General features: G+C 44.7%; 1 protein-coding gene across 13 annotated transcripts in view; it reads left to right on the top strand.

Annotated features, from left to right (window-relative positions):
- The window catches only part of TEAD1 (TEA domain transcription factor 1), a 140,577-nt gene that overhangs the window by 110,397 nt on the left and 7,302 nt on the right, over nt 1–22,878 (top strand). For all 13 annotated transcript variants that reach the window (XM_085550118.1, XM_085550117.1, XM_015863965.3 and 10 more), the window contains 3 exons: nt 1,251–1,375; nt 9,830–10,003; nt 20,810–20,950. In XM_085550118.1, coding sequence (XP_085406244.1) covers nt 1,251–1,375; nt 9,830–10,003; nt 20,810–20,950 — 440 coding nt within the window. The remainder of the gene's footprint in view (nt 1–1,250; nt 1,376–9,829; nt 10,004–20,809; nt 20,951–22,878) is intronic.

The following is a 22,878-nucleotide window of genomic DNA, read 5'->3' as shown; positions in this document are numbered from 1 at the left end:
CACCAGGAAAGAGAATTATTTCTTTGCAGGTGACAACCAACTTTACGCTTCCTCTGCCAAACTACACCACGCTTCTGACTCTCAGCTGCAGTTTTCTGGCTCCCCTCATACTGTGTGTTGTTTCTAACTTCCTGCTATTCAATACTTGTGACTGTCAGACACTTCAATCTTCTTTTATCTTCTGTGTTTTCTTTCAGAATGGCATTGTTAGTATTTCTCATCAGTCAGAACTCATGCATTTGCTTCATTAGAGTTCCCGTTCACATATGACTGGTTGTTGTTGTAATTCCTTGATTCACACGAGCCTCAGACCCTCTTTGTGTAAATCTGAGGGTTGGATCCAGCTCCCAAACTCAATAAGAGATATGGACACAAATTATCTGTGACCTTTCCCTGGTTCTCAACCCTGCTCTGGATTTTCGTGGTTTTCTAACCTTTCTTGTGTGTCTCTCAGGATCAGCTTCTGCCTTCCAGCTGCAACTTTTCTCTTCCTCCTTTACCGTTTTGTTTTCTTCTCATCTAATTTTCCACGATGAGGAGCAGGAGATAGCATTTATTCATTCTCTTGAGGTGAATTAGAGATGGTGGCTAACATCCCTTCTCTATCTAGAGCATGTCATTCCCTCTTTATTATCAATTTAAAACTTTCTTTTTAGAGTATGATTCAGCTCTCTACAGTAATTATTTATTATTATCTGTAATATAATGATGCCTAAAAGCTCCAAAAGAAGCTAAGGACCCAATGTGCAAATACATAGTAAGAAACGGTTCCTGCCTTGGAAGGCACATACACTAGATGGGAGAGAGGGATTGAGAGTGGCAGAAGAAATAGGCAGAAAGAGAGGTGATTTACTCGTAACGTGTGGCACATTAGGAGCCAGAAATGGAGGCCAGTTCTCCTGACTCCTGAGGCAGTAATTCCCCTGCTTGTTTGCAGGCAGGGGTCAGCATGAGGTCTGCGTGAAATATCTGTAAATCTCTAAAATCCAGTCTATAATTTTAACAAAAATTCTGCAGTGAGTTACAACCTAAAGCAAACAGTGGGGCGAACCTTTTATTTGTACTGTTTTTAGCTTGTTGGATGGGACCTCTTTTTCTGTGTGTTTTTCTGTGTTGTCCTTATTTTCATTCATTATTTGTTAAAATGAATGTAAGTGACCAATGAGCTACCTGGTTATAATTTTAATTCAAAAAGTACTAACTGAGGAATGATCAGCTGCTTGATGAAAATGGTTGTTCTTTTGCTTTAGGATTTGAGCCTACGTCAGCTCCAGCTCCGTCGGTCCCTGCGTGGCAGGGCCGATCGATCGGTACGACCAAGCTCAGGCTGGTGGAGTTTTCAGCTTTCCTTGAACAGCAGAGGGATCCCGAATCAGTAAGTGCTGCCCTCGTGTCCACTCAGCTTTGGCTTTCCTCAGTTCCTTCCCACTCGGAGTGTGCTTTCCAGGGCTAAGCCCGGTGGAATGCACACCTGGTATTGCTGTGTTCCCTACTGCTCAACGTAATACTCCTTTCTTGGTGGTACCACATTATCCTTTCTTGCCCTCTTTCTCCATTTGCTGAAGAGAGAGGCCTGTCTGAGAGCAGGCACGGTTTGCCGTGCCTCACTGTTAACCTACTTTAGCAGCTGTACCAAATTGCATCATGTTTTTGGCAGCGGTTCAGTGCCTAACTGTAAGTTACAATTTAATCTATTTCCTAGCAGAAACAAAATCAAGGACTTGCTTAGAATTATGCACGGCCCTTTACAGAACTGATGTTAGGGTCCATCCTCTGGGTGTTCTGGGGATAGTTCCTTTGGGTTCAAGCCTTCCTAGTACACAGCATTTGTCTGCATTGCTTCTTTTTTTCTTTTTTGCTTTTCTCGAGATTACCTTTCCAAACATGTGGTCATTGGATCTTGCTTGATTTCGTGCCTTAGGATCCAGTCTAAGGGGTTTTTTTAGTTTGAGCTTCTTTTTCATTTCTTTTTTTTTTTTTCAAGGAAGGTTTTGGTTTATAATTCTTTATACTGTACCTGCAGGGGTTGTTTATGTAGTTGGCTGTAACGTTTTATTTATGCCAGTTAGCCATGAACCTTGATATTCATCATCACATATTTACCACAGACATTTGTGAGTAGCCTAGCACAGTTTCTACTGTGTCACAAAAAAAATCAAAAGAGCTTCTTTCAGCTCGAAGCTGAGAATTTTTATTGAGATAACTTCTGAAAAGCAAATACTGTCATGAATGGGTGATATAGACAGGTCATTCTTGTTCAGATGCCTGGTAAAATACAGTAGCTTGGAGCAGAGAGAAGTTATCGCTTGCTCTTTGTAATTAAGTACTGGAAACCATAGCTTTTATGGGCCCTGGCCAGAGGTGTTATCCAGGGAGTGTTTACCCTGCATAATGGAGGCTGGAGACATAGCCCAGAAACCCTACAACAGAGGAATGCTCCTGGCAGAGAAACACCCCAACGGAAATATGCCATATCTCAGCTATTCATACACTAAATATGTGGCAGTGTGCAGGGCTGCTGAGTGTCCCGTTTGGCCAGGCTCAGTTAGTGCTGAGGAAGGCGGTGTCTGCCAGCAGGTACTGTTGGCTCAGCTCTTGCTGGGTGCGTTGCTGCTGCACAGCTTCACTGAGATCCCACTGCTGCCTGGGAGCAACCAGGGATCAGCCTAAGCTGTCAGGCAGTCCAGGTCCTCTGGGCTGCACAGGGCGGGCTGCAGCCACAGTCACCCTGACTCTCAGTATCAGAAGTGTATAAGGGCTCAGGCAGTGAAGGAGCACCTTCTCTGCCTGAGTCCTTATACAAACCCTCAACCAGGCAGGGTTTGTATGTCTGATCCAGGGAAGGCAGCATCCAGGTTTCCCTTTGGGCAGCCAAACCAAACACCTGTGGCTGGGTGCCATGCAGTGTGCCCTGCTGACCCCTGATCCCTGCTGTACCCAGACTGCTCTGCCTGGGGATACTGCATGCATGCCTGGAGTGTGTTGGCAGACAGGGTGCAGCATGCACTGCATGTGGGTGAATGGCAGCTCAGTGCATCCGAGTTACAGTTCTGCCAGTGCCTGTGGCAGTGCTGCTGGGCACAGGAGCTTCTCAGATTTCCTGTGGGTGTAGGCTGTGGGAAGGCAGTGGATAAGGGATGAGGGCCTGAAACACAGTTAGCCTACATAGCCTCATAGCTGCTGTGAAGCCTTTTTTGGAGTAAGCTCGTGTTATTTGGAATTCCGGAGGGTGCAGAGAGGCCCACCGGTGCTTGTCCCAGCTTGCAAGCATAACTACTGCAGAGCACATTTGGGAAATGCAGGAGGGGTAGGAGAGAGGCAGAAGCATGGAAGTACCCAGACTTGTTTTTAAAGACTCAGAATCACATGCTACAATGCTGCAAAAATGCAACACAAAGACAATTCTGTTGTCTTTCATGGATAAACTCCAGCGTGTATCATTCTCTATCCCTGCTCTGCACGTGCCGCCGGGTGCTGAGGGCTGCGCAGTGGGCATGCGGCTGATTCTGCCTGACTGCTGTCCTTGGGCTGCTGGTGTGCTTCACCATCATTATTTAGCTCCAGTTAAGTATTCTTTTGATCAAAGAAATTTCTAATGTTTTGCTTGGGGGGGGTGAAGAAGGGGCATGACAGTTCCTCCTTCCTTCCTCTGAAAACCAGGTCAGAAAGGCTGATAGTGGTGAGGACAAATAGACCGATTCCTCCTTAAAATGTGACCTCAGGCCAGGGCTTGATGACCCTAGGAGGCCTCTTGCAGCCTGTGTTCCTGTACAGCAATTACAGATTCAGATGTCTGCCCATGCTGACTCCTGACGACTTCAATGGACATAAAGGCCCACCCACAGAGAATTCATCATAGGAGTAGGGCATTAAGCATTTCTGGGGTTCTTCCAATGGCAATTGAGGGTTAGAAGTACAAAAGCCTCTTGATGTCAGGTAGTTACGTTAATTCCAGGTGGGCATTCTCATGGGTCAGAAACATGCTTCAGAGAGCCCTGTCACTTCTTGGGGGCTGTTGACTTCCTTCCCTTGCCTAGCTACAAAATTGCTCCATTTGCAAAAGACAAAAATACAGGGAGGGAACAATAAACATCCCTCACTGTAAGTCTGCGTGGCGGAGGATCATCTGGAAGGGCGTAAGATGGCACAGTTGCAGAATCTTGGAATACAGAATCTGCAGCTAAGGATGGGTAAGATTGCTCCTTCTCTAACATGAAAATCAATTCAGTTTATAAATGTCAAGCTGTATTTCCCTTTTGTGGCATTTTGTGCTCAATCACAGTTCTTAAATAGTGCTTAGGAGCTGACTGGTACATCCAAGGATTCGTGTTCCTTTTTGTTGCCAGCCCTATGTAAGTATGCTCTCCAGGGTTGATAAATTCATGCAACCTGATGCTTTTTCAGGGCAGATTTTATTTAAGGGAAGCTTTCTATTTGTACTGTAGTAGTTCTGTGAAATTTTAGGACAGATGCCTACTCCGAATATGCCCACGTTCCCCAAATATACAAACTGTGTGTACAAACAGAAGGCTGGTACACAGATAGATACAGCATTCAGAGACTCCAATGCTGAAAGGAAAATAATTCCAATTTCTCGAAGGTTCATTCACACCTACTTCCAAACCAGGAAAATACCGTGCCACCTCCTAGAATGAAGCCCCTCTTCTCTCTGCCTCTTCAAGGATTCTCACTGCCTCATGCACTTCAGGCAGCTTTCTATCTTAGGCCTGGAAGGAAATTTGGTAGGTCCACATTTCTTCAAAACGTGTTTTGAAAAGTGGTGAAGAAATGAAATATTCTTGATGTTTTCATTCAGGTTTTATTGTTGTTGTAAAGGGGCTTTGTGAGCCCGGAGAGAAATATGCCTGAGAAGCAGAAAGTGAAAGCAGTTGCGAGAGGGCTGTAAAAGCAGCCCACCATCATTAGTCAGATGCAGTAAAATCCACCTAAGTTAATCAAACCACCTAAGTGATGAAAAATCAGTGAGGTCTTTTCAAAAGAAACCGTCTACCTTTGAACAATCTCCATCATTAAAGGCATTGTTTGTCCTTTCTTGATTCCCCATAAAGTGTACAGAAAGCAGCTCAGCATTTTGGCCATAGCGAAGTCCTCAGTTAGCATCACTGTGAAAGAAAGAGGAAGCAAAGGCACACTTGGACGAACGTTGTGGAGTCCAAGTTTAGAAGATGGAAGGGCTGTGCGGTGCGGTGCAGCACACCTCCATCTCCATAACATGTTTGTCCTCGGGTATCATGTCATTATGTGCTCACGTGCTCCTTTTCTCCTCCCTCATTCTGTGATGATGCAGCGGCCCTTCTTTGATGAGCTGCTATTCAGCAGTTTGTTTTCTTCTGTTGTTGAAATGCGTGGCCCTGTGCCGTGCTTGCTGAGCAATATCTAAACTCTCCTCCCAAGAGAATTAACAATTTCCTCCATCTGCATTTCACAGATGTATCGGTGCAGTCGTCTCTGAAATTGACGGGCACTCTTGCTGACATCTGACAAACCAAGAAGTTCAGGTGCAAAAGAATGAATGGGCCTCTGATTTTGAGGGTCCACTTTGTTTTGTCACGAGCCTGATTTTTCCAAATACTGAGCATTATTGAGAGCTTCCTATATTCAGCTGTAATTTTCCCATCTGAGCTCTCAGCACTTGTGGATCTGGGACCGTGGGGTCTCGGATCAAGCAGGCCAGAATAGGAGGCTGCATCTGCAGTGCTGCAGGAAAGCAGATGATCTGTGAGCGCTTTGCCCGCCAGCAAGTCCCGGCTGCACACTGGGACGCCTGTGGCAGAGCGTGTGAAGTGCTGGGCAGCAGTACTGTGTCGGGCTGGGGGCTGTGCTGCCTCCCCAGCAGGGTTCTGCCCTGCTCAGCTCCTGCCTCTCTATTTCTGCAACTAGAAAGCTGTCTAAGGACTTTTCTTAGGGCTCATTCCTGATTGAACCCTGAGCAGAGACAGACAGGAAGCTCAGATGGTGGGTGGAGGTCCTCAAGAAACAGGAGAGACTGTGCATTGTGTCATAACACATGAGCATGGGATGGTCATGAAAGTGCTAAAATCCCCAACAGCGGGACTTGGTGAAGTCTCCGGTTATAGGATGAGAGCATTATAAATACAAGTCCCAGTCTGCTTCAGTGGAGGACAGCAGCAGTGGCGATTAAATATCCGCTTACCGGTGTTTTGGTAGAAATGAGAACTGTTGGCAGAGCGAGTGACTTTCTTACACCAGCAGGAAATTAAAGAGTGTCAGATGTACAAGATAGAGCGAGACAGCATCACTGTGGAGGGCAGGCTGCGGGTGACAGCAGCACATTGACTGCTTTCTAATCAGTCTGCATTGCCTGGCCCCCTCCTTCAGTAGTGCAGTGCTGTGCAGGCCATGGGCTTTGAGACGGGGCAGACCAGGATCGATGCACGGGGCCCGGCACTTGAGCAGCACCGGTACCTCTCCTTTCAGCCTCAGAGAGCTGCTGTCCTTAGGCTACATCCTGCTCAGCTGCCCGCAAAACTTCTGTTTCACAGACAGGGCTGGCTGTTGCCTTGGTGTATAAGTGCAGAACTGGGGAGGAGGTGTTACAGATACACGCACTGGTGGATAGAACAAGTGGAGGTAATTCGTCTTTGTTCTACTCCAGCTAAATCTCTGCCACCGGCAATTTGTCTCGGTTCTTTTAAATTCCTAAGTGGATTATAATTTTTCTCGTGGTATTATTTGACAACAGTCATATTTCATGGCTTTACTGCATTCTTTGGATAGTTGGAATTTTTTAAGGAAGGGAGCTCAGTAAGAGGCAGCCATCTCCAGGGCATGTTGTGTAATGCAGACGCTGCAGACAGAGTAGCTGCAAACATTCTTTGTGCATTTTTATGGAGTTTTTATCCTCAGAAAACACAGGATCTGACCTATGGCGGTTGACAGCAGCTGAAGCACATTGCTGCCTCGCTGCTGGATGCAAACCCTTCCGATGCTGTGGCATGAGCAAATTTCTCCACACCTGATGTGCCTCCATGACTGGAATAGGGAGTCTGAGACAGTGGTGGATTCTGATGATACTGAGGACATTTTTAAGCTTTTCAGACATAATGGGCTGGTAAATATAGGCATGCAGCTTAGCCTCTTTGCTTCTATTTACACACAGATTCCCACTGTGAAGTATGTATGAGAACTACAGGGACATTTCAGTACCCTTTTGCCCTGCTCCTAATACAGTATCGTTCATTAGTTTGTAGAAATGTGCCACATTTAATTAGGTTAGTAATGACTGTACTTACTATAGGAATTGCAGCAACAGAAGGAGAAAATAATCACACATTGCAATGTCAAAATAAACATTTCCGTCCTAGGAATGTTGTCAGGTGATGTCATACCATCTGTCCCACTGTACCCGCACAGAAATGTTGCTGCAGCAGCATCTGGTACTTTGGCGAGCTCAGCAGACAACTGTGGTAGCTTTACAGCTGCCTTCAGCTCTGCTTTTGTATTTAAACAGCATAAAGACTTCTCAAGACTGTTCCGTGTTCCTCTACACAGGATTTCTTTTATTGACATTTAGATACTGAGCAAGTTTTGCTGCGCCAGCCCTTATTCTGAGTGAGAGAGAGCAGAAGTGCCCATCCCCAGGGAGAGCTCTCCTGGGCAGATTAAGTTTGCAGGGAAGGGAGGAATGTTTTGGCTTTGTTTCTCATGGAAGGCTGAAGTGCTCTCCCTGTGCCTTGGTCAAACAGGGCGTCCATCAGCAGCCATGTTAGGTGACTCATCCCACACCCCTGTGCCTACATGTTGCTCCCGCTAGCCTAGAAGAGCAACAGGAGCATGCTTCTGGAGCCCTGAGGCGTGGGACACCATGGCCTTTTGGTTCAGTGTCCTAAGCAAAGGTTTTGATCAAAGTTATTCTGTAGGAAGCAAAAAACATCCAGTCTGGCTTTTTGTCGTTCAGTCACAGTGCTGCCAGCTTAATGTGTGTCAAAAAATAGAAACTGGAGACGTGGTTCCTTCTCATATTAGTTTGCTTTTCTTGGTTTTTTGGTTTTTTTTTTCCAAGCTGAAGGGTTTCCTAAGTTCACTTTTTCCACTACTGAGCAAAGTAAAATGCTGCCTCTGACTGCAGACACTGCTGTGATAACCTCTCGTGTTTACCAGCCAGACCAATGATTTCCTGGGTCCTTGTGTAAATGATCAACTTGTGAAGCTAACCAGGGCACGCTCCCTCCTGCACACACACATTTAGCTCTCATCCATACGTTTATTTCTCTGCCATGTGTGTTTCTATGGTGGAAACTGCTTATTCAGACCATCTCTGACTCTCCGGGACACACTGGGCAAGTTCTCTGTGCATAAGGGAAACTGAGACGGCATTATTTTGAGGGAAGCCTGCAAGGAAAATCCATGCAAATGGTGCTCATGTGTCTGATACACTGAGTTCAAGACTTGCATGTGCAAACACCTTTGCATGCTGTTACACTTTCCATTTTTTCTTTCACGAGAGGGACCACCTGACTCTGTAAAAAGCATAGATTTTACCGTTATGCTTTTTACCACAAACAGGTAAGTGTTCCCTGATTCTGAATTCAGATTGCACTGTGCTTGAAGGTTGTCAAAGAGATTACAATTTCCTAAGTACAGAAATGTTGCCAGTCCGTTTCCTTGTCCCCAGAGCCTTGGGCATCTGCTAGGAAAGGCCCCGCTCACACTGAAGGAAGGCTATGAGAGGATGTGCAATTAATTTAGATTTGTCATTTCAATTTGTTCGTTCAGCAGGTATGTTGTAAACAAAATAGCCTAAATGAGGTCTGCTTTGGGGTTTTAAATAATTTATTTGTGCTTACCAATTGGGAATTGCCCCGTATATACAGCATCTGTTGGATATGACAGAGTTTTCAAGTATGTTCATTGACAGCATATCAGTTTTGCTTTAATTGAGTTAGAAAAATCTTTTGTGACCTGCGTGTTTAAAATCAGTTTTAATCTCACTGCTCTGCAGCTCCTTCAGTCTGCTTGCGTGATGCTGCTAGCACCCAAAAGAGCACATTGGTCTGAGTGGGAGCTGTCTTGGGCTCTCCTGGCCTGAGGAGGTGAGCGATGAGTTGCAGGGAGATGAGGTTAAGAAATGGGGAAATGGAAGCAGAGTGCATATTTTGGCGCAGAGAGTGGTCTGTGGCACTCACTCCCTAGGGCTCCCTAGGTGAAGGTTGGCTTCTTTTAGTACTTAGGTCAAAACACTGGAGGGTGTATGGCGAGTTCTGCTCATACAGTATCAGCAACGGTGAGTGTTTGGCCTTCTTGCGATTGTCATCCCAAGATTTAAAGAAACTCCTATTTAAGTGCTGTTAGTGTATGCTATAGGTTGAGTTTTGTCATTGTTTCTTCTCGGTAGACAAGCAAGAAGTGTGTAGGTGCAGGCTGTTGGGACGGTAGCAGAAATCTGGGTTTGAAGGACTTGGGTCGTTAAAAAGCATGGCTCAAAGCCGCAGAAAGAGGCTTTCCTCCAGTGCATATTCATCTGATTATGCCCTGCAGTGGGCTCTTCAGCACCTTGCTGCCATTCGGTCTTTCATTGTAAATTATTCCCTGGAAGATGGCCATGTTTGGTGGCGTGCAGAAGGGCCGTGGGGTTTTGAAGCTGACCCTTGCTCACTAGGGGCTATTTCACAATCACTGAAGTTCTTCATGGAAAGCATACTGCAGAAAATCAGAGTCCCAGGAGTAACGTGCGAGTCATTGAGTCCATCAAAGCGCGCTTCCCTCGGCAGGAACACACGCAGACCTGTGGCCTAATAAACCTCTGTTCTTTTTGTACAGCGCTGATTTTCCTGTTTCTTTTTTGCAGTACAATAAACACCTCTTCGTACACATTGGACACGCAAACCATTCTTACAGCGACCCGTTGCTTGAATCGGTGGACATTCGTCAGATTTATGACAAATTTCCTGAAAAGAAGGGCGGTCTAAAGGAGCTGTTTGGGAAGGGGCCCCAGAACGCTTTCTTCCTCGTAAAATTCTGGGTGAGTAAGACCTTGACACCGAGAGCCTTTCTTGGCAGCTTGGCCTTTGTTTAGTGCTTAGCTTCGGGGTGCACTTGGAGGTGTCTTCTCTTGTCTAAGAGCGTAGATAAGCTGTGTATCCTTCTGGTAGGGTGCTGTCCCAGAGCCACTCTCGTTGGTAGCTCCACAAGTCTGTGTCGCAGATGACATGCGGGGGCAGATGCGTGCCTCAGCTGCGCTCGACACAGCTGCTGAACAGGAGCAAACAGGTAAGTGAGCACTTGTTTGTAAATGGGGAACTGCCATCTAGTGGTCTGAGAACAAGCAGCGAAGCAATGAAATAGAGACTGCTTTTACTGTTTCTGATGTAGAACTCTTGTCAAATGCGCATAATACCAGGATCAGTCTGCACTTAGCAAATAGGACCACGAAGGACTTGGTTCAAGCATACTTTGGGCCGGTTCTGAGCTTGTGAGAGTTACAGGGTTTTTCTTAACATGTGTTTTGATTGCTAGAGTGCATCCGCTTCCCCCTTGCCTGTTTGTTAGCAAGCTGTGGGACTCTGCTCCAACAATTCTATGTCTCTGCTCGTTTCAGGCAGGAATGAAATCAGAATTTGAATGGAAAGCTGAGATGTTGCAAAATATATTGGTCTAGTTTTAGTAAATTTCACTGATATACCAGACCTAATTTGTTGCATTTGTTCATCTGAAAGGATCACCAAATCTCAATAGGACAGACCTTATTTATGCTTACACTTTTCCTTTGCATCAGTTTGTTGTTTGTTTGTGATAGGCTCTTCTTCATAACAGATTTTGTTTTTTAAAGCCTCAGTGAAAGGGGCACATTCAGGGACTAATTACAGAGTGGAGAGGTTTGGTGCTGACATTAGAAAAGGTGGATCTGGAAGCACTGCTTATGGTATTGGTCTTTCTCTGTTGAAGTTTGTCTTTGTGATCTGAAATACTGTCCAATCTGTACGTACCCTAGACTTCACGTGCTGCCAATAGTTTCTGTGGCACCAAATATGGGAACTGAGAATGAGGGAGACTCTTCTCGCAGATCTGGGTGCAGAAGAGAGAAACCACTGAGTGGGAGCTGTGCTGCAGCACAGGAGAAATACATGGAGAAAATTATGGAGCTTAAAACTAGAAATGGGAGCTACAAACTGAGTGTTTGAGGGCCGGCTGAGCAGAGTCCAGAAGCAGGTGGTAGCGGTGAACTGGAAGCTGCAAGACACCAGAAACCGGGAGCCTGCAAAAGGCAGGTGAGAGCGTAGAGTTAAAAAGGGATAAGGAGTGGGAAGCGGGAGCATCTGGGGTAAGGAGTCTGCGGGGGATTGTAGGATGACAGCACACAGCAGAGATGCCTGTGTGAGAGCTGGGAGCAGGACAAGCGTAAGGACAAAAGAAATATGGCGGCAGAGAGACAGCAGTTGGAATTATTGTCTATAACCACTGAGTTCGTTTCCTTGCAAAACTTGGGCTTGAACTGAGGCCCATCATCTCACCAACCCACTTTGCTCAATAAAATACTTGCGAAAGCCACTGGCACAGTGAACCTCACCCCACCTGTCTGTTCTCAGTTGCATGAGAATGACCAGCCTGATCTAGCTGTGGATGTCCTCTCATCACAGGGCAGTTGGACTTGAGGGCCTTCAGGGGTTTCTTTCAACTCAATTGATTCTATGGTTGTAAGCCTTAGACTACATCGGGCATGGAAGCAGCAAAGACCGGTGCTGTATTCACCGATGTGCAGTACGTTGCTTCTCCGTGTGGAAATTGATTTTCAGGAGGGCTGAATGCTCAAAGATGTATCTAAAACCAGTGGAGAACTTCCTTGTATCATTCAGGTCAGTGTTGTACTCGTGGCCAATAAGTTCAGCGTACCAGCTTTCTATGGTCGATCTCCTACAAGCATTGCTCAGCTTTAACCCTCTTAAATCAGTTTCACGGCATCACAGTGATGCTGTCCCTTTACCTTGGGTCATCGTAAAGAAATCAAACTCACTGGTGTCTATTTTTAAAAAATATATGTATACCATTATGAGAATTTTAACAATTCTAAAGTTCAGCACAGGTTCTGAGTAGCGTGCGGGAGGCAGGGACTTTGACACAGCGAATAATGACAATAATGAAAAATATTGTGTAGCTGCTCAGTGGGCGAGTGTGCAGTCACGTAAGTAAAGACTCCATGATGCAGTTCAGCAGTAAGGATGTGTGGGAAACTTCAGTCCAGCATTTCCTAACCTCACGGTGCCTTCCAACTTCACAGTCTTTTAATACAATTTTGTGTAATGTAGAGATTAAAAAACGCACAGTGCTAAACATCCTGCTGAGTTATATATTAAGAAAGTGATGGGAATGCCTTCCTAAGCCATGGCCTTAAAATAGGCCAGTGGATTTTCTTTCTCATTGGGCGTGCAAAGGCAGAGGGAGGGTGCCGGGGGCAGCATTCGGGTATAGCAAGCCTGATGGTGAATGCTCTTCTAGGAGTAGACTTCACACCAGTGCCCCCACAGCTAGAAACATATATATAAGAAAAACAGAAGATGGCTGTGGTGAGTCGTGAGAATTAGATCCTAAACTGTCAGCTCACTGTCTTTCATTTAATTTCTTTCACCCCAATGTGACATTTCTTCTGGGAAAAAAAAAAAAAAAAAAGACATTTGCCATTTTGGAGGGGAGCCTTTAGAAACTGTTCTGAAACAGAAATCTGTTACCAGTTTGTATCCGACAAAGGTTGTTGACAGTCCTTTGGACCCTGATTGTAATTTCCAGTTTATTAATGTTAAAATAGATTAAATTCTGTATTCTTGTCCTTTCTTTTAAATTCAGTATCCACTTCTGAAGCAGTATCCGTTGTCTGCATCTCGTCCACTACCACCTCCTACTCTGAAAAGTTCAACTTCTCCCAGGTTCTGTTCATTGCTTATTCACAGTATTTCCCCTCTCCCTTTGATTAGCTGTTTCTCACTTGCCATCGTTTTTGTTGTCTTCTCCCTTTATTGCTATTTTTTAGCCACTGACGGTTTGCTTGTCGGTGTAAGCCAGTGTTCAGTAACAGTCTGGGCTTCGGTGGGTTTTGGTTTTAATGTGAGTAAAAGAGGAATACAGAGTTGTACTGGGTAAATAACACAGGTGGGAAAGCACTGCAAGGGGGCTCAGGAAAAGAAAACCGAGGACTATCAGTGAAAAGAGTCAAGGGAAACCGGCGCAGGAAAGCGGTTGGATGTTGTTGCTTGTGGAAGTGTGAAAGCAAAGGTGCGGATGTGATGCCAGAAGGGATGGTGAGCCTGTAAACAGATTTAAAGAAAGGTCAGCCTGTCCCTGGAGGTGACAGAGAGGATGTTTTGTTTAGACATTAAATCTAGTGTGCAAAAGAAGGATGGGAAACAGGGAGACCAGAAAGGAACGTTCGCGCTGAGAAATGACCGAGGCACAAAGTAGCTTAACTCTGGTAGCTGGGAAGAATATTCCTCTTGCTCTTTCCCCACGTAGCTCTTCTCGAGGGTTCTCGGCAGCACGGTTGCCTTTCAGTTTTTCCCATGATAGAATTAATAAGGTTTGATTACAGAGTGGGAGGGGAGGGTCTGAGATCTTGCAAGAAGACATTTGGTAACTTTGGAGTTGACGTTGCAAAGCATTACATGTATTAAGTATGAAGCCAAATTGTTTTGCTGTGCGGAGGCTTAATGGTTCGCTCTGATTGTATCTCCTGTGAGGTACAGCCTGATGCTGGGAATGGGAAGGCTTCTGGCCTCAGTCCTGGTGACACATCTGGATGTCGCACTTTAAGGCCTTTTCCTACCTACCTGCAGGAGGTGTGAAAGGAGGAAATTTCTCCATTTACGTCACCCAAATGACCAAGCCCACCACCCTGCTCAGCAGTTCCTAGGTCTTTTTTTCTTGTACCTTGAATGCATTGAATGTTCTGCTTGTGCCAGGCAGTCACTGGGAATTAGTTGGACTTGTACTTACTATATTATGCACTCAGTGCAGTGAGTAAATAAGGAACAACACACCGACAATATAACATGGGAAGTTTGTGTGATATGACAGTGATATGAAACTGGAGATTACAGGGATATAAAATGAAAACAAAAGTAAATGTTCTTAAGTAAGTGGGAAAGTAATCTAGAAAACTGGCAAGGAATTCAGAGAGTTTAGCGGAACCTTTGCCTGCATGCAGGGTGAGTGCACAGCCTTTCTGTTCACACTGTCATTGTCAGAAGCGAAATGATCCCGATCAGTGTAAGATAAGCAGGTATGATCTGTGTCATCTAATCTTAAGTCAACGTGCTCTTTGCCTGGTTTTTGTTTAAGGTGTTACGATGACTTGTGGAAAAACCCCCAAGTTTTCTGATCTTTGTAATTGTCATCAGCATATCTGAAAGCTGAGATAACATACGTTGCCCCTGTTAGATTCTTTTATTGGCGAAAGTTCTACTCACATAGTTTTCTAATTGTTTAAAATGCTTATCTGCCACTATTCATGAATTATCTAACACTAAATAATACACCTGGGCCTCCTGCAAAAGTAAATGCTGTACATACGCCTCCAGCGTTATCCTGAAATGCTTCTTAAAGCATGATCGCTGGCCCTGCCTTCTCAGCCCCCAGTGCTCTGTCCACAGCTCTCCATTTTCTCTCGCACAAAGTTCACGATACGCGTCTCCAGCAACAAGCACCTTCAGTCCGACTCCGCTATTATTTTGTCACGTGCATCTCCACCGGCACAGGAACTGCTGTGGGACTTAATTGGAGTCTATAACTAGTGTTATCCAGCACTAGCTGATCCGGTAGCCACTTTTTACTGAGAGCTTTTAACACTAATTCATCAGTGCATACCTGTACGTTGCAGCCAAGATTAAATTCGTCTTCTGTTTTAGATGATTGTTACTCTCTCGCATTTTGCCCTGCTGTCTGACTGCACGACTTCTGTTGCCCGCAGGGCTCACGCAGCGGGCTCCGTGCCTCTGCTGGGATCCTCGGTGCCAGTGTGAGCACAACTTCCGGTGCCGCGGCCGTGGATTTTGTGTGTCTTGACACTGACAGGTGCTCTCTGCCGAGACTAAACTGATTTCTGCAGCTCTGGGCGTAGACATGAGAAACAAATATAACTAAAAGGCAGAGGAACATTTTCAAAGTAGAGACACGTGAAAAAAGGCAGCTGATATAAATTAATATTGCACTTTCAGGCTTTCCACCATTCTGAGCAACTGACGTAATATTTTAAGTATTTGCAAGAGCTCGAACTATTCTTCAAACTGAGGGAAGCTTAGGTTAGAGCCCAGTGAAACTCTGAAAAACTCGAGCTCATCTGAAGATGTGTGGATGATATTAATTGATGTTTGAAACGAATGCCTCTATTTGCAGGAATCTGCAATGCAAACTAGGAGTCGTCGAAAGTCATGCATATTATAATTAGGGCAAGCTTTTAAAGATGCTTTGAAGTCCTAAACATTTTTGAAATTCAAATGCGGTATGGAATAAAGGGATCTACACAATAAAGGGGCATTAAATTATGTCCCCCAAATTTCACTGTTTTATAGATGTAAATATATGCCATAATTAGCGGTAAGTAACATGAGGAGGATGGCTAAGTTTATTCCTATTCTTATTCAAAACAGCTGTGGCATGAAAAATAATGCTCCTTCTCTTTGTGATACAGTGGAACAAACAATTTACCCATGTAATCAGTGTTCAGAAATGGCTTGCGCCTGTGGTTGCCTCCCACCCCCTCCTGAATGTGTCCCCATGCGCCTCCAGCAGTCTTAAAAGGTGCAGCCATTCTTTGTGCCCTTCGTCCACACACACAATTGTGGCTGCTGCCTGTTGTGTTTGTTCTTTCTTCTCGCTATTTCTACATGCAGTTTGTCTCGCACAACCTTGGATTTCCCTCCATCCACACAAGCACACGCATGCACACTCGCCAACTTTGACCGGCAAATGGTCTGTGGCTCACAAATGGGAGTTGTAACGTGAACGGTGCTATGGCCAGCATGCAAATGTATGCCAAACGAATTAGATATGGAGGAAAGCAGACATCCATTTTCTTTTCAGCATCACAACCCCATCGGTGCAGGGAGCTCTCGTTGTGCTCGTGGAGGACCCCGTCAGCAATTGATGCGAGGGCATTAGCGCTTGAGCCTGGATAATGAGCGGAAGGGCCGAGCAGCTGGGGAGCCCAGCAGCTCGGTCTGTGTGTCCAACATGAGCCCAACCATGTGGCAGACCTGGACGCAATTCCTGAGCTGCAGCATAACGCACGCTGAAACGTGCCAGCACCCCAGATGCTCCCCTTGGAAAAAATTGCTTCACAATTTGGAATCTCTGCTCTTTGATCAGCCTTTGGAGAGGAGGAGGGGAGGCACGATGTGGTCATATGAGTAACACACCTCCCTGCAGTCAGCAGCCGCTCAAACCTGTATGTCGTTAACAGATGACCTTCTGTGCTTAATGTTAACTACCGAATGCCAGCGTAAATTATTCTGGCCCTCTTCACATCTCACTGTTTCCAATAGGTGCTGTTTTCCCTCTACTCAGCAGAAAGAATTCAAACTCTGTAATTTTTTCTGGAGTTGCTTTTTTGTTAGCCAGAGCTGTTATTATTAAACAGGCAGTCTGCGCGCCTGCCTTTAACACAGTCTGAGAGCGCTCGGGAGGTGGATAGGAAGTATTTTGCTGTTGTTTTCTAATGTTTTTCCGCTTTCTGTCGGTTGCAGCTAGCTCTGTTTTGGTTCTTGCTCTGGCACGCTGGCAGAGGCATCTCCAGCCAGCATGTGAAACACTCAGTGCTCTTAATGCGTAACATTTTCAGTGCTACCCTTTGACAAGCTACGTTGCATAAATGAATTAATACCGTTCTTAAACAGCCATGTCCAAAAGGTACCGGAAAGCTGTGAACTTTTGCCGCCCGATGCATTCAGCTAATATAGAGCTCTGATCTTAGAAATAATCTAGATGAGTTTTACTTTTGAAAATGGCCACACTGAAAAACAAACAAACAATCAAAACCACCCAGAAGCCGACTACATTTATGGTTTTTAATTATTGGGTTTTCTTTTTCTCACAAATTCTATTGATCTCATATTTTAAATTATTATTTAAATGAGAATTTTTCAACGAGTAACTGAACTCTTGTTCATTACGTGGGATCGTCCCTCCATTCTGAACGTTATTTATCTGTATGTGCTCACAAACCACAAATCCCTGCAGCCAGGTATCGGGGCATAGCTGCACTGGAAGCTGCACAGAAGGGAAAGATGGTTTACAGCCCAGGAAGCCTTGCAACCTTACATCTAAAATGCACGAGAACCGAGATGGTGAGCACCAAGGGAATGAGGAGACCAAGCTGGTTCTCAGGAGAGGCTGCAGGCACACTGAAAAATAAAATGTTAAGAAGGAAAACTGAGGTTAAGTTATAGATGCCAGTTTGGGTATTATTACATTTATCTAGTCTTGCCTCTCCTGTGTGTAAGACGGGCAGTAATTTCTGCATGCAGACAACAGGCCAACTTGGGCTAAGCTTCCACGTCAGTTAGGTGTGTGGGCCCGTTAAAAAATTCCTAAGAAACGGCAACTGTACCATATTTCATAATTTTTTGAGCATTTTACCACCATCAGGGATATCGGCATCTGCCTTGTATTTCATTTAGCTTTTGTGTAGCTTCAGCTTTTTGTCTTTTAATGTCCTTTCATGCAAGATTTAATCTGTCAGAAGACTCTTCCCCATGTAGCAACTTGTAGGCTATGACAAAGTCGTGGAAAAACTTCTCTTGGAAAAACTAAGTAGATGGAGTTTCATTAGTCATTCACTACAAAGGATGTTTTCCAGACCTGAAATCATTCTTGTAACTCTTTTCTGAACCTTTTCCAATTTTCCTACATCCTTTCTAAAATGCGGACGCAAAAACTGGAGTCAGTATTTTAGCGAGGAGCCTGCTAAACCTGAGCGCATAGGGGTAGCACGTGGCTGTTCTCCCTCTCAGAATGACATCTGCAACTGTCATAGCCACAGCAGGCGTCTGTTGCTTTGGTCTGAGGGATGCATCTTCACGTGTCCATTATGTGAGTAAATGGACCGCTTTCTCTGGAAGCCATATTTAAAAAGTCCTTTGTGAGTAGTTCTTATAATTTAAAAGCTTTGTATTTTACCGGTGGCCATCTTCCCTTCTCTCGAAAAGTAGGATAGAAAGGTAATGAAGATCGACAAAGTCATCTGGAATCTGATTTATTTTCCATGCTAAGACTACTTGAAGTGACACACCCTTCTGTGCAACCGTACCTGCGCCTTCATAGTGCTCGCGTGCGCATCCTCTAGGGAAAAAATTTGAACCCGTGCTGAAGGGCAGGATGTCTTTAGTAGGTGAGAATAGAGAGAATTCTGTCACGAGAAGGTTTACGTTCAGGACTATTCACTGGTGGCAACTCTTAAATGATTTCATGGTGGTGTTACACTTTTTGAAGGAGTCTTAAAGCTTCAGCAGTTGGTAGCTTGTTAAACATCAAAACTGCTGTTTAAAAGGAAGAGGCATCTTCCCATTGGAAACACTTCCTTTGCATGCGAGACTCCCTAACCAGAGGACAAATACAGATAATTTGTGTCTGGTTTGGGTTTTTTTTTTTTTTTTTTTCCAACAGTGTTGTGATTGTGCAGGAGTAAATCACGACAGTCGAGTGATAATTTCAAGTGTTCCTCATTCAAGCTTCAGAGCCTCGGTGTCTATTTTTGGTGTCTACAGGACCGCTGGTGATTTCAGCCAGAGCTGGAAGCACTGTGGGAGTGATCAACAGTGTGCCAGATGGCCCTGTGTTGCTTTCCAGGTTAAATGTCAAGTGTTTTTTTGGTTGTTTTTTTGTTTGTTTGTTTTTTTTTTGTTTTGTTTTCTTTTGGTGGGCTTCAAAGTAAGATAGAAACAGATGAAAAGTTATTTTGTAGCCCCTGTTAGTAGTTGTTATGGCTGCTTGCAATGTAAGGTCTATGCAGTTATTCCTTTTGACAACGTAAAATTGTGAGGAGCATTTTGTTTACAATTTCTAAATTTATTTCTGATACCTTAAAGGGAAAGAAAAAACATCGTGTGGTAAAACTGTAATTGCAGGAGCAACCGAAATAATTACTTTTTAAGACAAGGGGATATGTCACAGCAGTATAATCCTTTTCTCAGAAACACTTACTCTTCAGGAATTCCTGCAGAGCAGCTGTGAGGTGGTCGATGGCTGCTGCAGTTCTTCATATTTAGATGTAACTGCAAACCAGCTGCAATGACAAAATGCTTATTTGCCATTAGCTCAGGTCAATGTATGGCAGAGCGCTGCGAGTCCTGCGTTAGCTGTACGTTAAACGCTGACTGCTGACCTCGTGCGACACATGTTCGAGAAACAAGGTGTAATGGTGATAGGATTTCTTTCTGTTATGCAAAAGATGTGACTATAAGGCTGTTTGTGTTACAGCGTGTAAGCCTCCAGAGACTTCTCCGCTGAGTAATTTACCAAAGCTAGCCTGAAATAATATTAGACCCACGTCTTCTCCGTACCACAGAGCATCTCAGAATTGCTATTATCAGCATATTGCCTCAGAAGGTTGTGCCACAAATATGGATTGTAGACACTAAGTAGAATTAATGAGCTGTTGCCTAGTTAAACATTAAATAGCAGTTACAAACAGCCTGAAATGCAGCGAAGGCAGAATTATAAATGCTCCACGATGGCCAGTAAATAAACACATTTATTAAAGGTCTCCAGTTTTGTATTATTTCTGTTTTAGCAATGAAAAGCAGTAGGAACAAGCCAGGCTAGAGTTGTAAGTGAAACTGCTGCAGAAGAATATTTCTGTGACCAAATATGCTCGTTTCGGGGCAGCTGTAAGCTCTTGTGATTTCCTAAAGGTTGTGCCGCAGTAGCTGATGGGCTGTTTCCACATAAAAAGAAAACCCTGCCCACTCTCTCCTCAGGCACCAAAGATGTCAGCAGCGCTAATACCTGAATCAACAGATCCAGCTGCGGATATCTCTGGTCTCTGCCTTTGTCCATCTTAGTGCTCTTTCAGGTTGAAGGCTTTGTGAAAATGATTTCGTGATGACGAAGAGCACAGCGGCGGCAAAGCTTCAGTTCTGTTGCAGGCCTGGGGAGGCGGGATTCAGCATGCGACCAGTGCTCTTGCTTTGTAACCAAATGAATCACGCTGTGCACAAGACTCGGACATAAATAATTAAAGGGAATGCTGTTCCTCACTTGATCCTGCACGTCTCAGTCTCTGGCTCTAGATGTGAGAGGCAGCTGGGTCGTTATTCAGGCCGTAGCGAAATACTGAAAGAAATCAAATACTTTCGGTACTATTTTATTGGTCCAATAGGCACGGCTCAGTAAGCGCACTGATAACGTGAAGCCCGTGAACTGCGTCATGCAGCTCAGTGAAGTTAAACAGCTCTCTGAATTGGGGCCATATGGCTTGACAGAGTTTATTAGAGATCGATTCCCAAGTTGCACAGCCATCTTCCTTTGTAGCAGCGATTTCATTGTTTAAGGAAAGGAAAAGGACTTCCTCTCTTTGCCAGACAAGAAAGGTCACCTGTAGCTAAGAGAAATACCGTCCTCTCTTTTGTTGTTTAGTTTGAAGAAATTGCTGCTTCCCGAAGGTTTCTACTTCAATGATTTATGCAGGTTCTTTCTTTGATATTGTCCACTGCCATCGTAGTCACTACCGCACTCCCTTTTCCCTCCCCTATTTCGAAAACCAGCGCAGTGTGAACTTCAGTTTATACTTCCGAGGTTATCAAATGAAAAATAACATCTGCGGCATCTTTTGCTTTTTCCGCAACAGGCTGACTTAAACTGCAACATTCAAGATGATACAGGAGCATTTTATGGAGTCACCAGTCAGTACGAGAGCTCAGAAAACATGACAATCACCTGTTCCACCAAAGTCTGCTCCTTCGGAAAGCAAGTAGTAGAAAAAGTAGAGGTGGGTATCGGGGTGGGCTGTGGTGAATCTCTGGTTCTTTTTGGTTTTTACTTATGTTGCTTCTGCCTTCCTCTTCCCAAGAGAGTGTTTTCCTTCCCAGGAAGGTTTGGGTCTGTTGTAAATCGCTGTGTGTCCAGTGACACTACAGTATATAACATTCTAGTTCCCTGTTGCTTGGAATCCTTCTCCATTCGGCCCGCATCTGACATCAGCGCAACCTCCTCTGTCACAGCAGAAAAGCGTTGAAGAAAAAATGCTTTTCGCTCCCACTTCCAAACTCTCATCCAACCACGTGGCCTGTTTGGACAGTCCTGCAGTGACAGAGGATGGTGGTCTGTTTTTCTTCGCTACCTACAGTTATCTTACACACAGAAGGGCGTAATTTTCATGGTCACCGGTACCTTTAAATGGAAAGGTAAATGTTTTCTAACATTAATCGGCCTTTATGTATTTTGGACTTCTCTGTTCTAAGCCCCCAGAGTGTATGGACTGGTCAAGTTGGTTTACTTGGTTTACTGTGCAACAATACTGTATCCGATTAGCTTATCTTCTCTGCACTAAGCCCCTCACCCTCATCTGTTGCACGCAGAATAGTTTTTGAATGGGCAGTTAGGTTGAGCATTTTATAGGTGTATTAGTCTCATGTCCTCCTTATACTGCAGAAGTTGCTCTGAAAGTAATGCCTCCTAATTATTTCTATGACAAACACAACAGATATGTATAACAGTATTTGACCGTTTGATCAACCAAACCCTCAGCTCACCGGTCAAGAACAAGAGCCCGCATGCCCTGCTCGTAACATTCTGCATGGCTGTCTGGAATGCCACTTGGCTTTCACAGTGTTGTTACCATTGCTGCAGTGCACCTCCTTCCACTCACTATGCCAGCGTCCACTGTTTCATCTCTGTAAACGATCAGCGAGCATTAATGAATGTCACTGGGTGCCTTTTTTTTTTCAAGTGGAGGAATTCAGTGACACCGTGTAAGGTTGAACAATATGAAGATGGTAACAAAGATGATTCTAATATTCAAAAGGTTATTTGTAAAGGAAAACTCACCAGTATCGATGCCTTGGCTGGAAAAGCTGGGGCAATCTCCACCAGGGAGCAGTCTTCAAGAGATGCTGCGTCGGTGGCGGTCAGCCCTTAAATGAGGTCTTAGAGGAGGTGCAGTCGAGCTTCACCCGTTCCGGGAGCACAGCTAAAATACTCTCACCTGTGCTTCCGCAGCTGACCCAACACTTGCCTCAGCTGATTAATCGGAGGTTCAGGCCGTGATTACCAATTTCCCATACACAATTCTTTGCTGTGCGTGCACTTCCGTGTCATACACAGTTTTGTCATTGCCCCTCTGCTGCCACCTGTCACACAGCAACCACATGGAATGGATTGGCAGGAAATTTCCACCTCTATCGCTAACCTACCGGTATCTGTTGTGGACCGATCTAATAAAATAGGAGGCGTTACTTCCAGAGCATCCCTTGTATATGTGATTCCTGTGCGTGGTGGCTATAAAAAGTTTTCCATCGTTTATGGTATTCTTTGCTTGGAGGAAACCAAGAAATCCCACAAATGAGCGAGGAGAACATAGGAACAATTGGTTTCTAGGCAGCAGGAGTCCAGGAACCACAGGAGCCCTCCTCCAGCCCCTGTCAGCCCCTTTTGCGGTGGCTGACATAAATCAGTATGGTTTTCTTATGACTGCAGCTTTGCATCTCTATGCCATTTCCAAGTTGCATATTAAGTAAGTCATGCAGTAATATGTAGCTGTTTGCTTGTATATATTTATACATAAATACGTTGGCGGAATTCTGTTCTTCACAGCTGCTTGTCTCAAACACCGCTGTAAAATCAGTCATAACAATCTCATCGTAACTTTTCCACTTTATTCATTTTTAATGGGATTGGGTTTACTGTGTGGAATCTTCT

This window comes from Coturnix japonica, chromosome 5 (genome assembly GCF_054131305.1).
Source record: "Coturnix japonica strain WE chromosome 5, WE-NBRP24, whole genome shotgun sequence".
Lineage (NCBI taxonomy): Eukaryota > Metazoa > Chordata > Aves > Galliformes > Phasianidae > Coturnix > Coturnix japonica.
The sequence above is the reverse complement of the archived record's forward strand: the minus strand, read 5'-3'. Positions and strand labels throughout refer to the sequence as shown.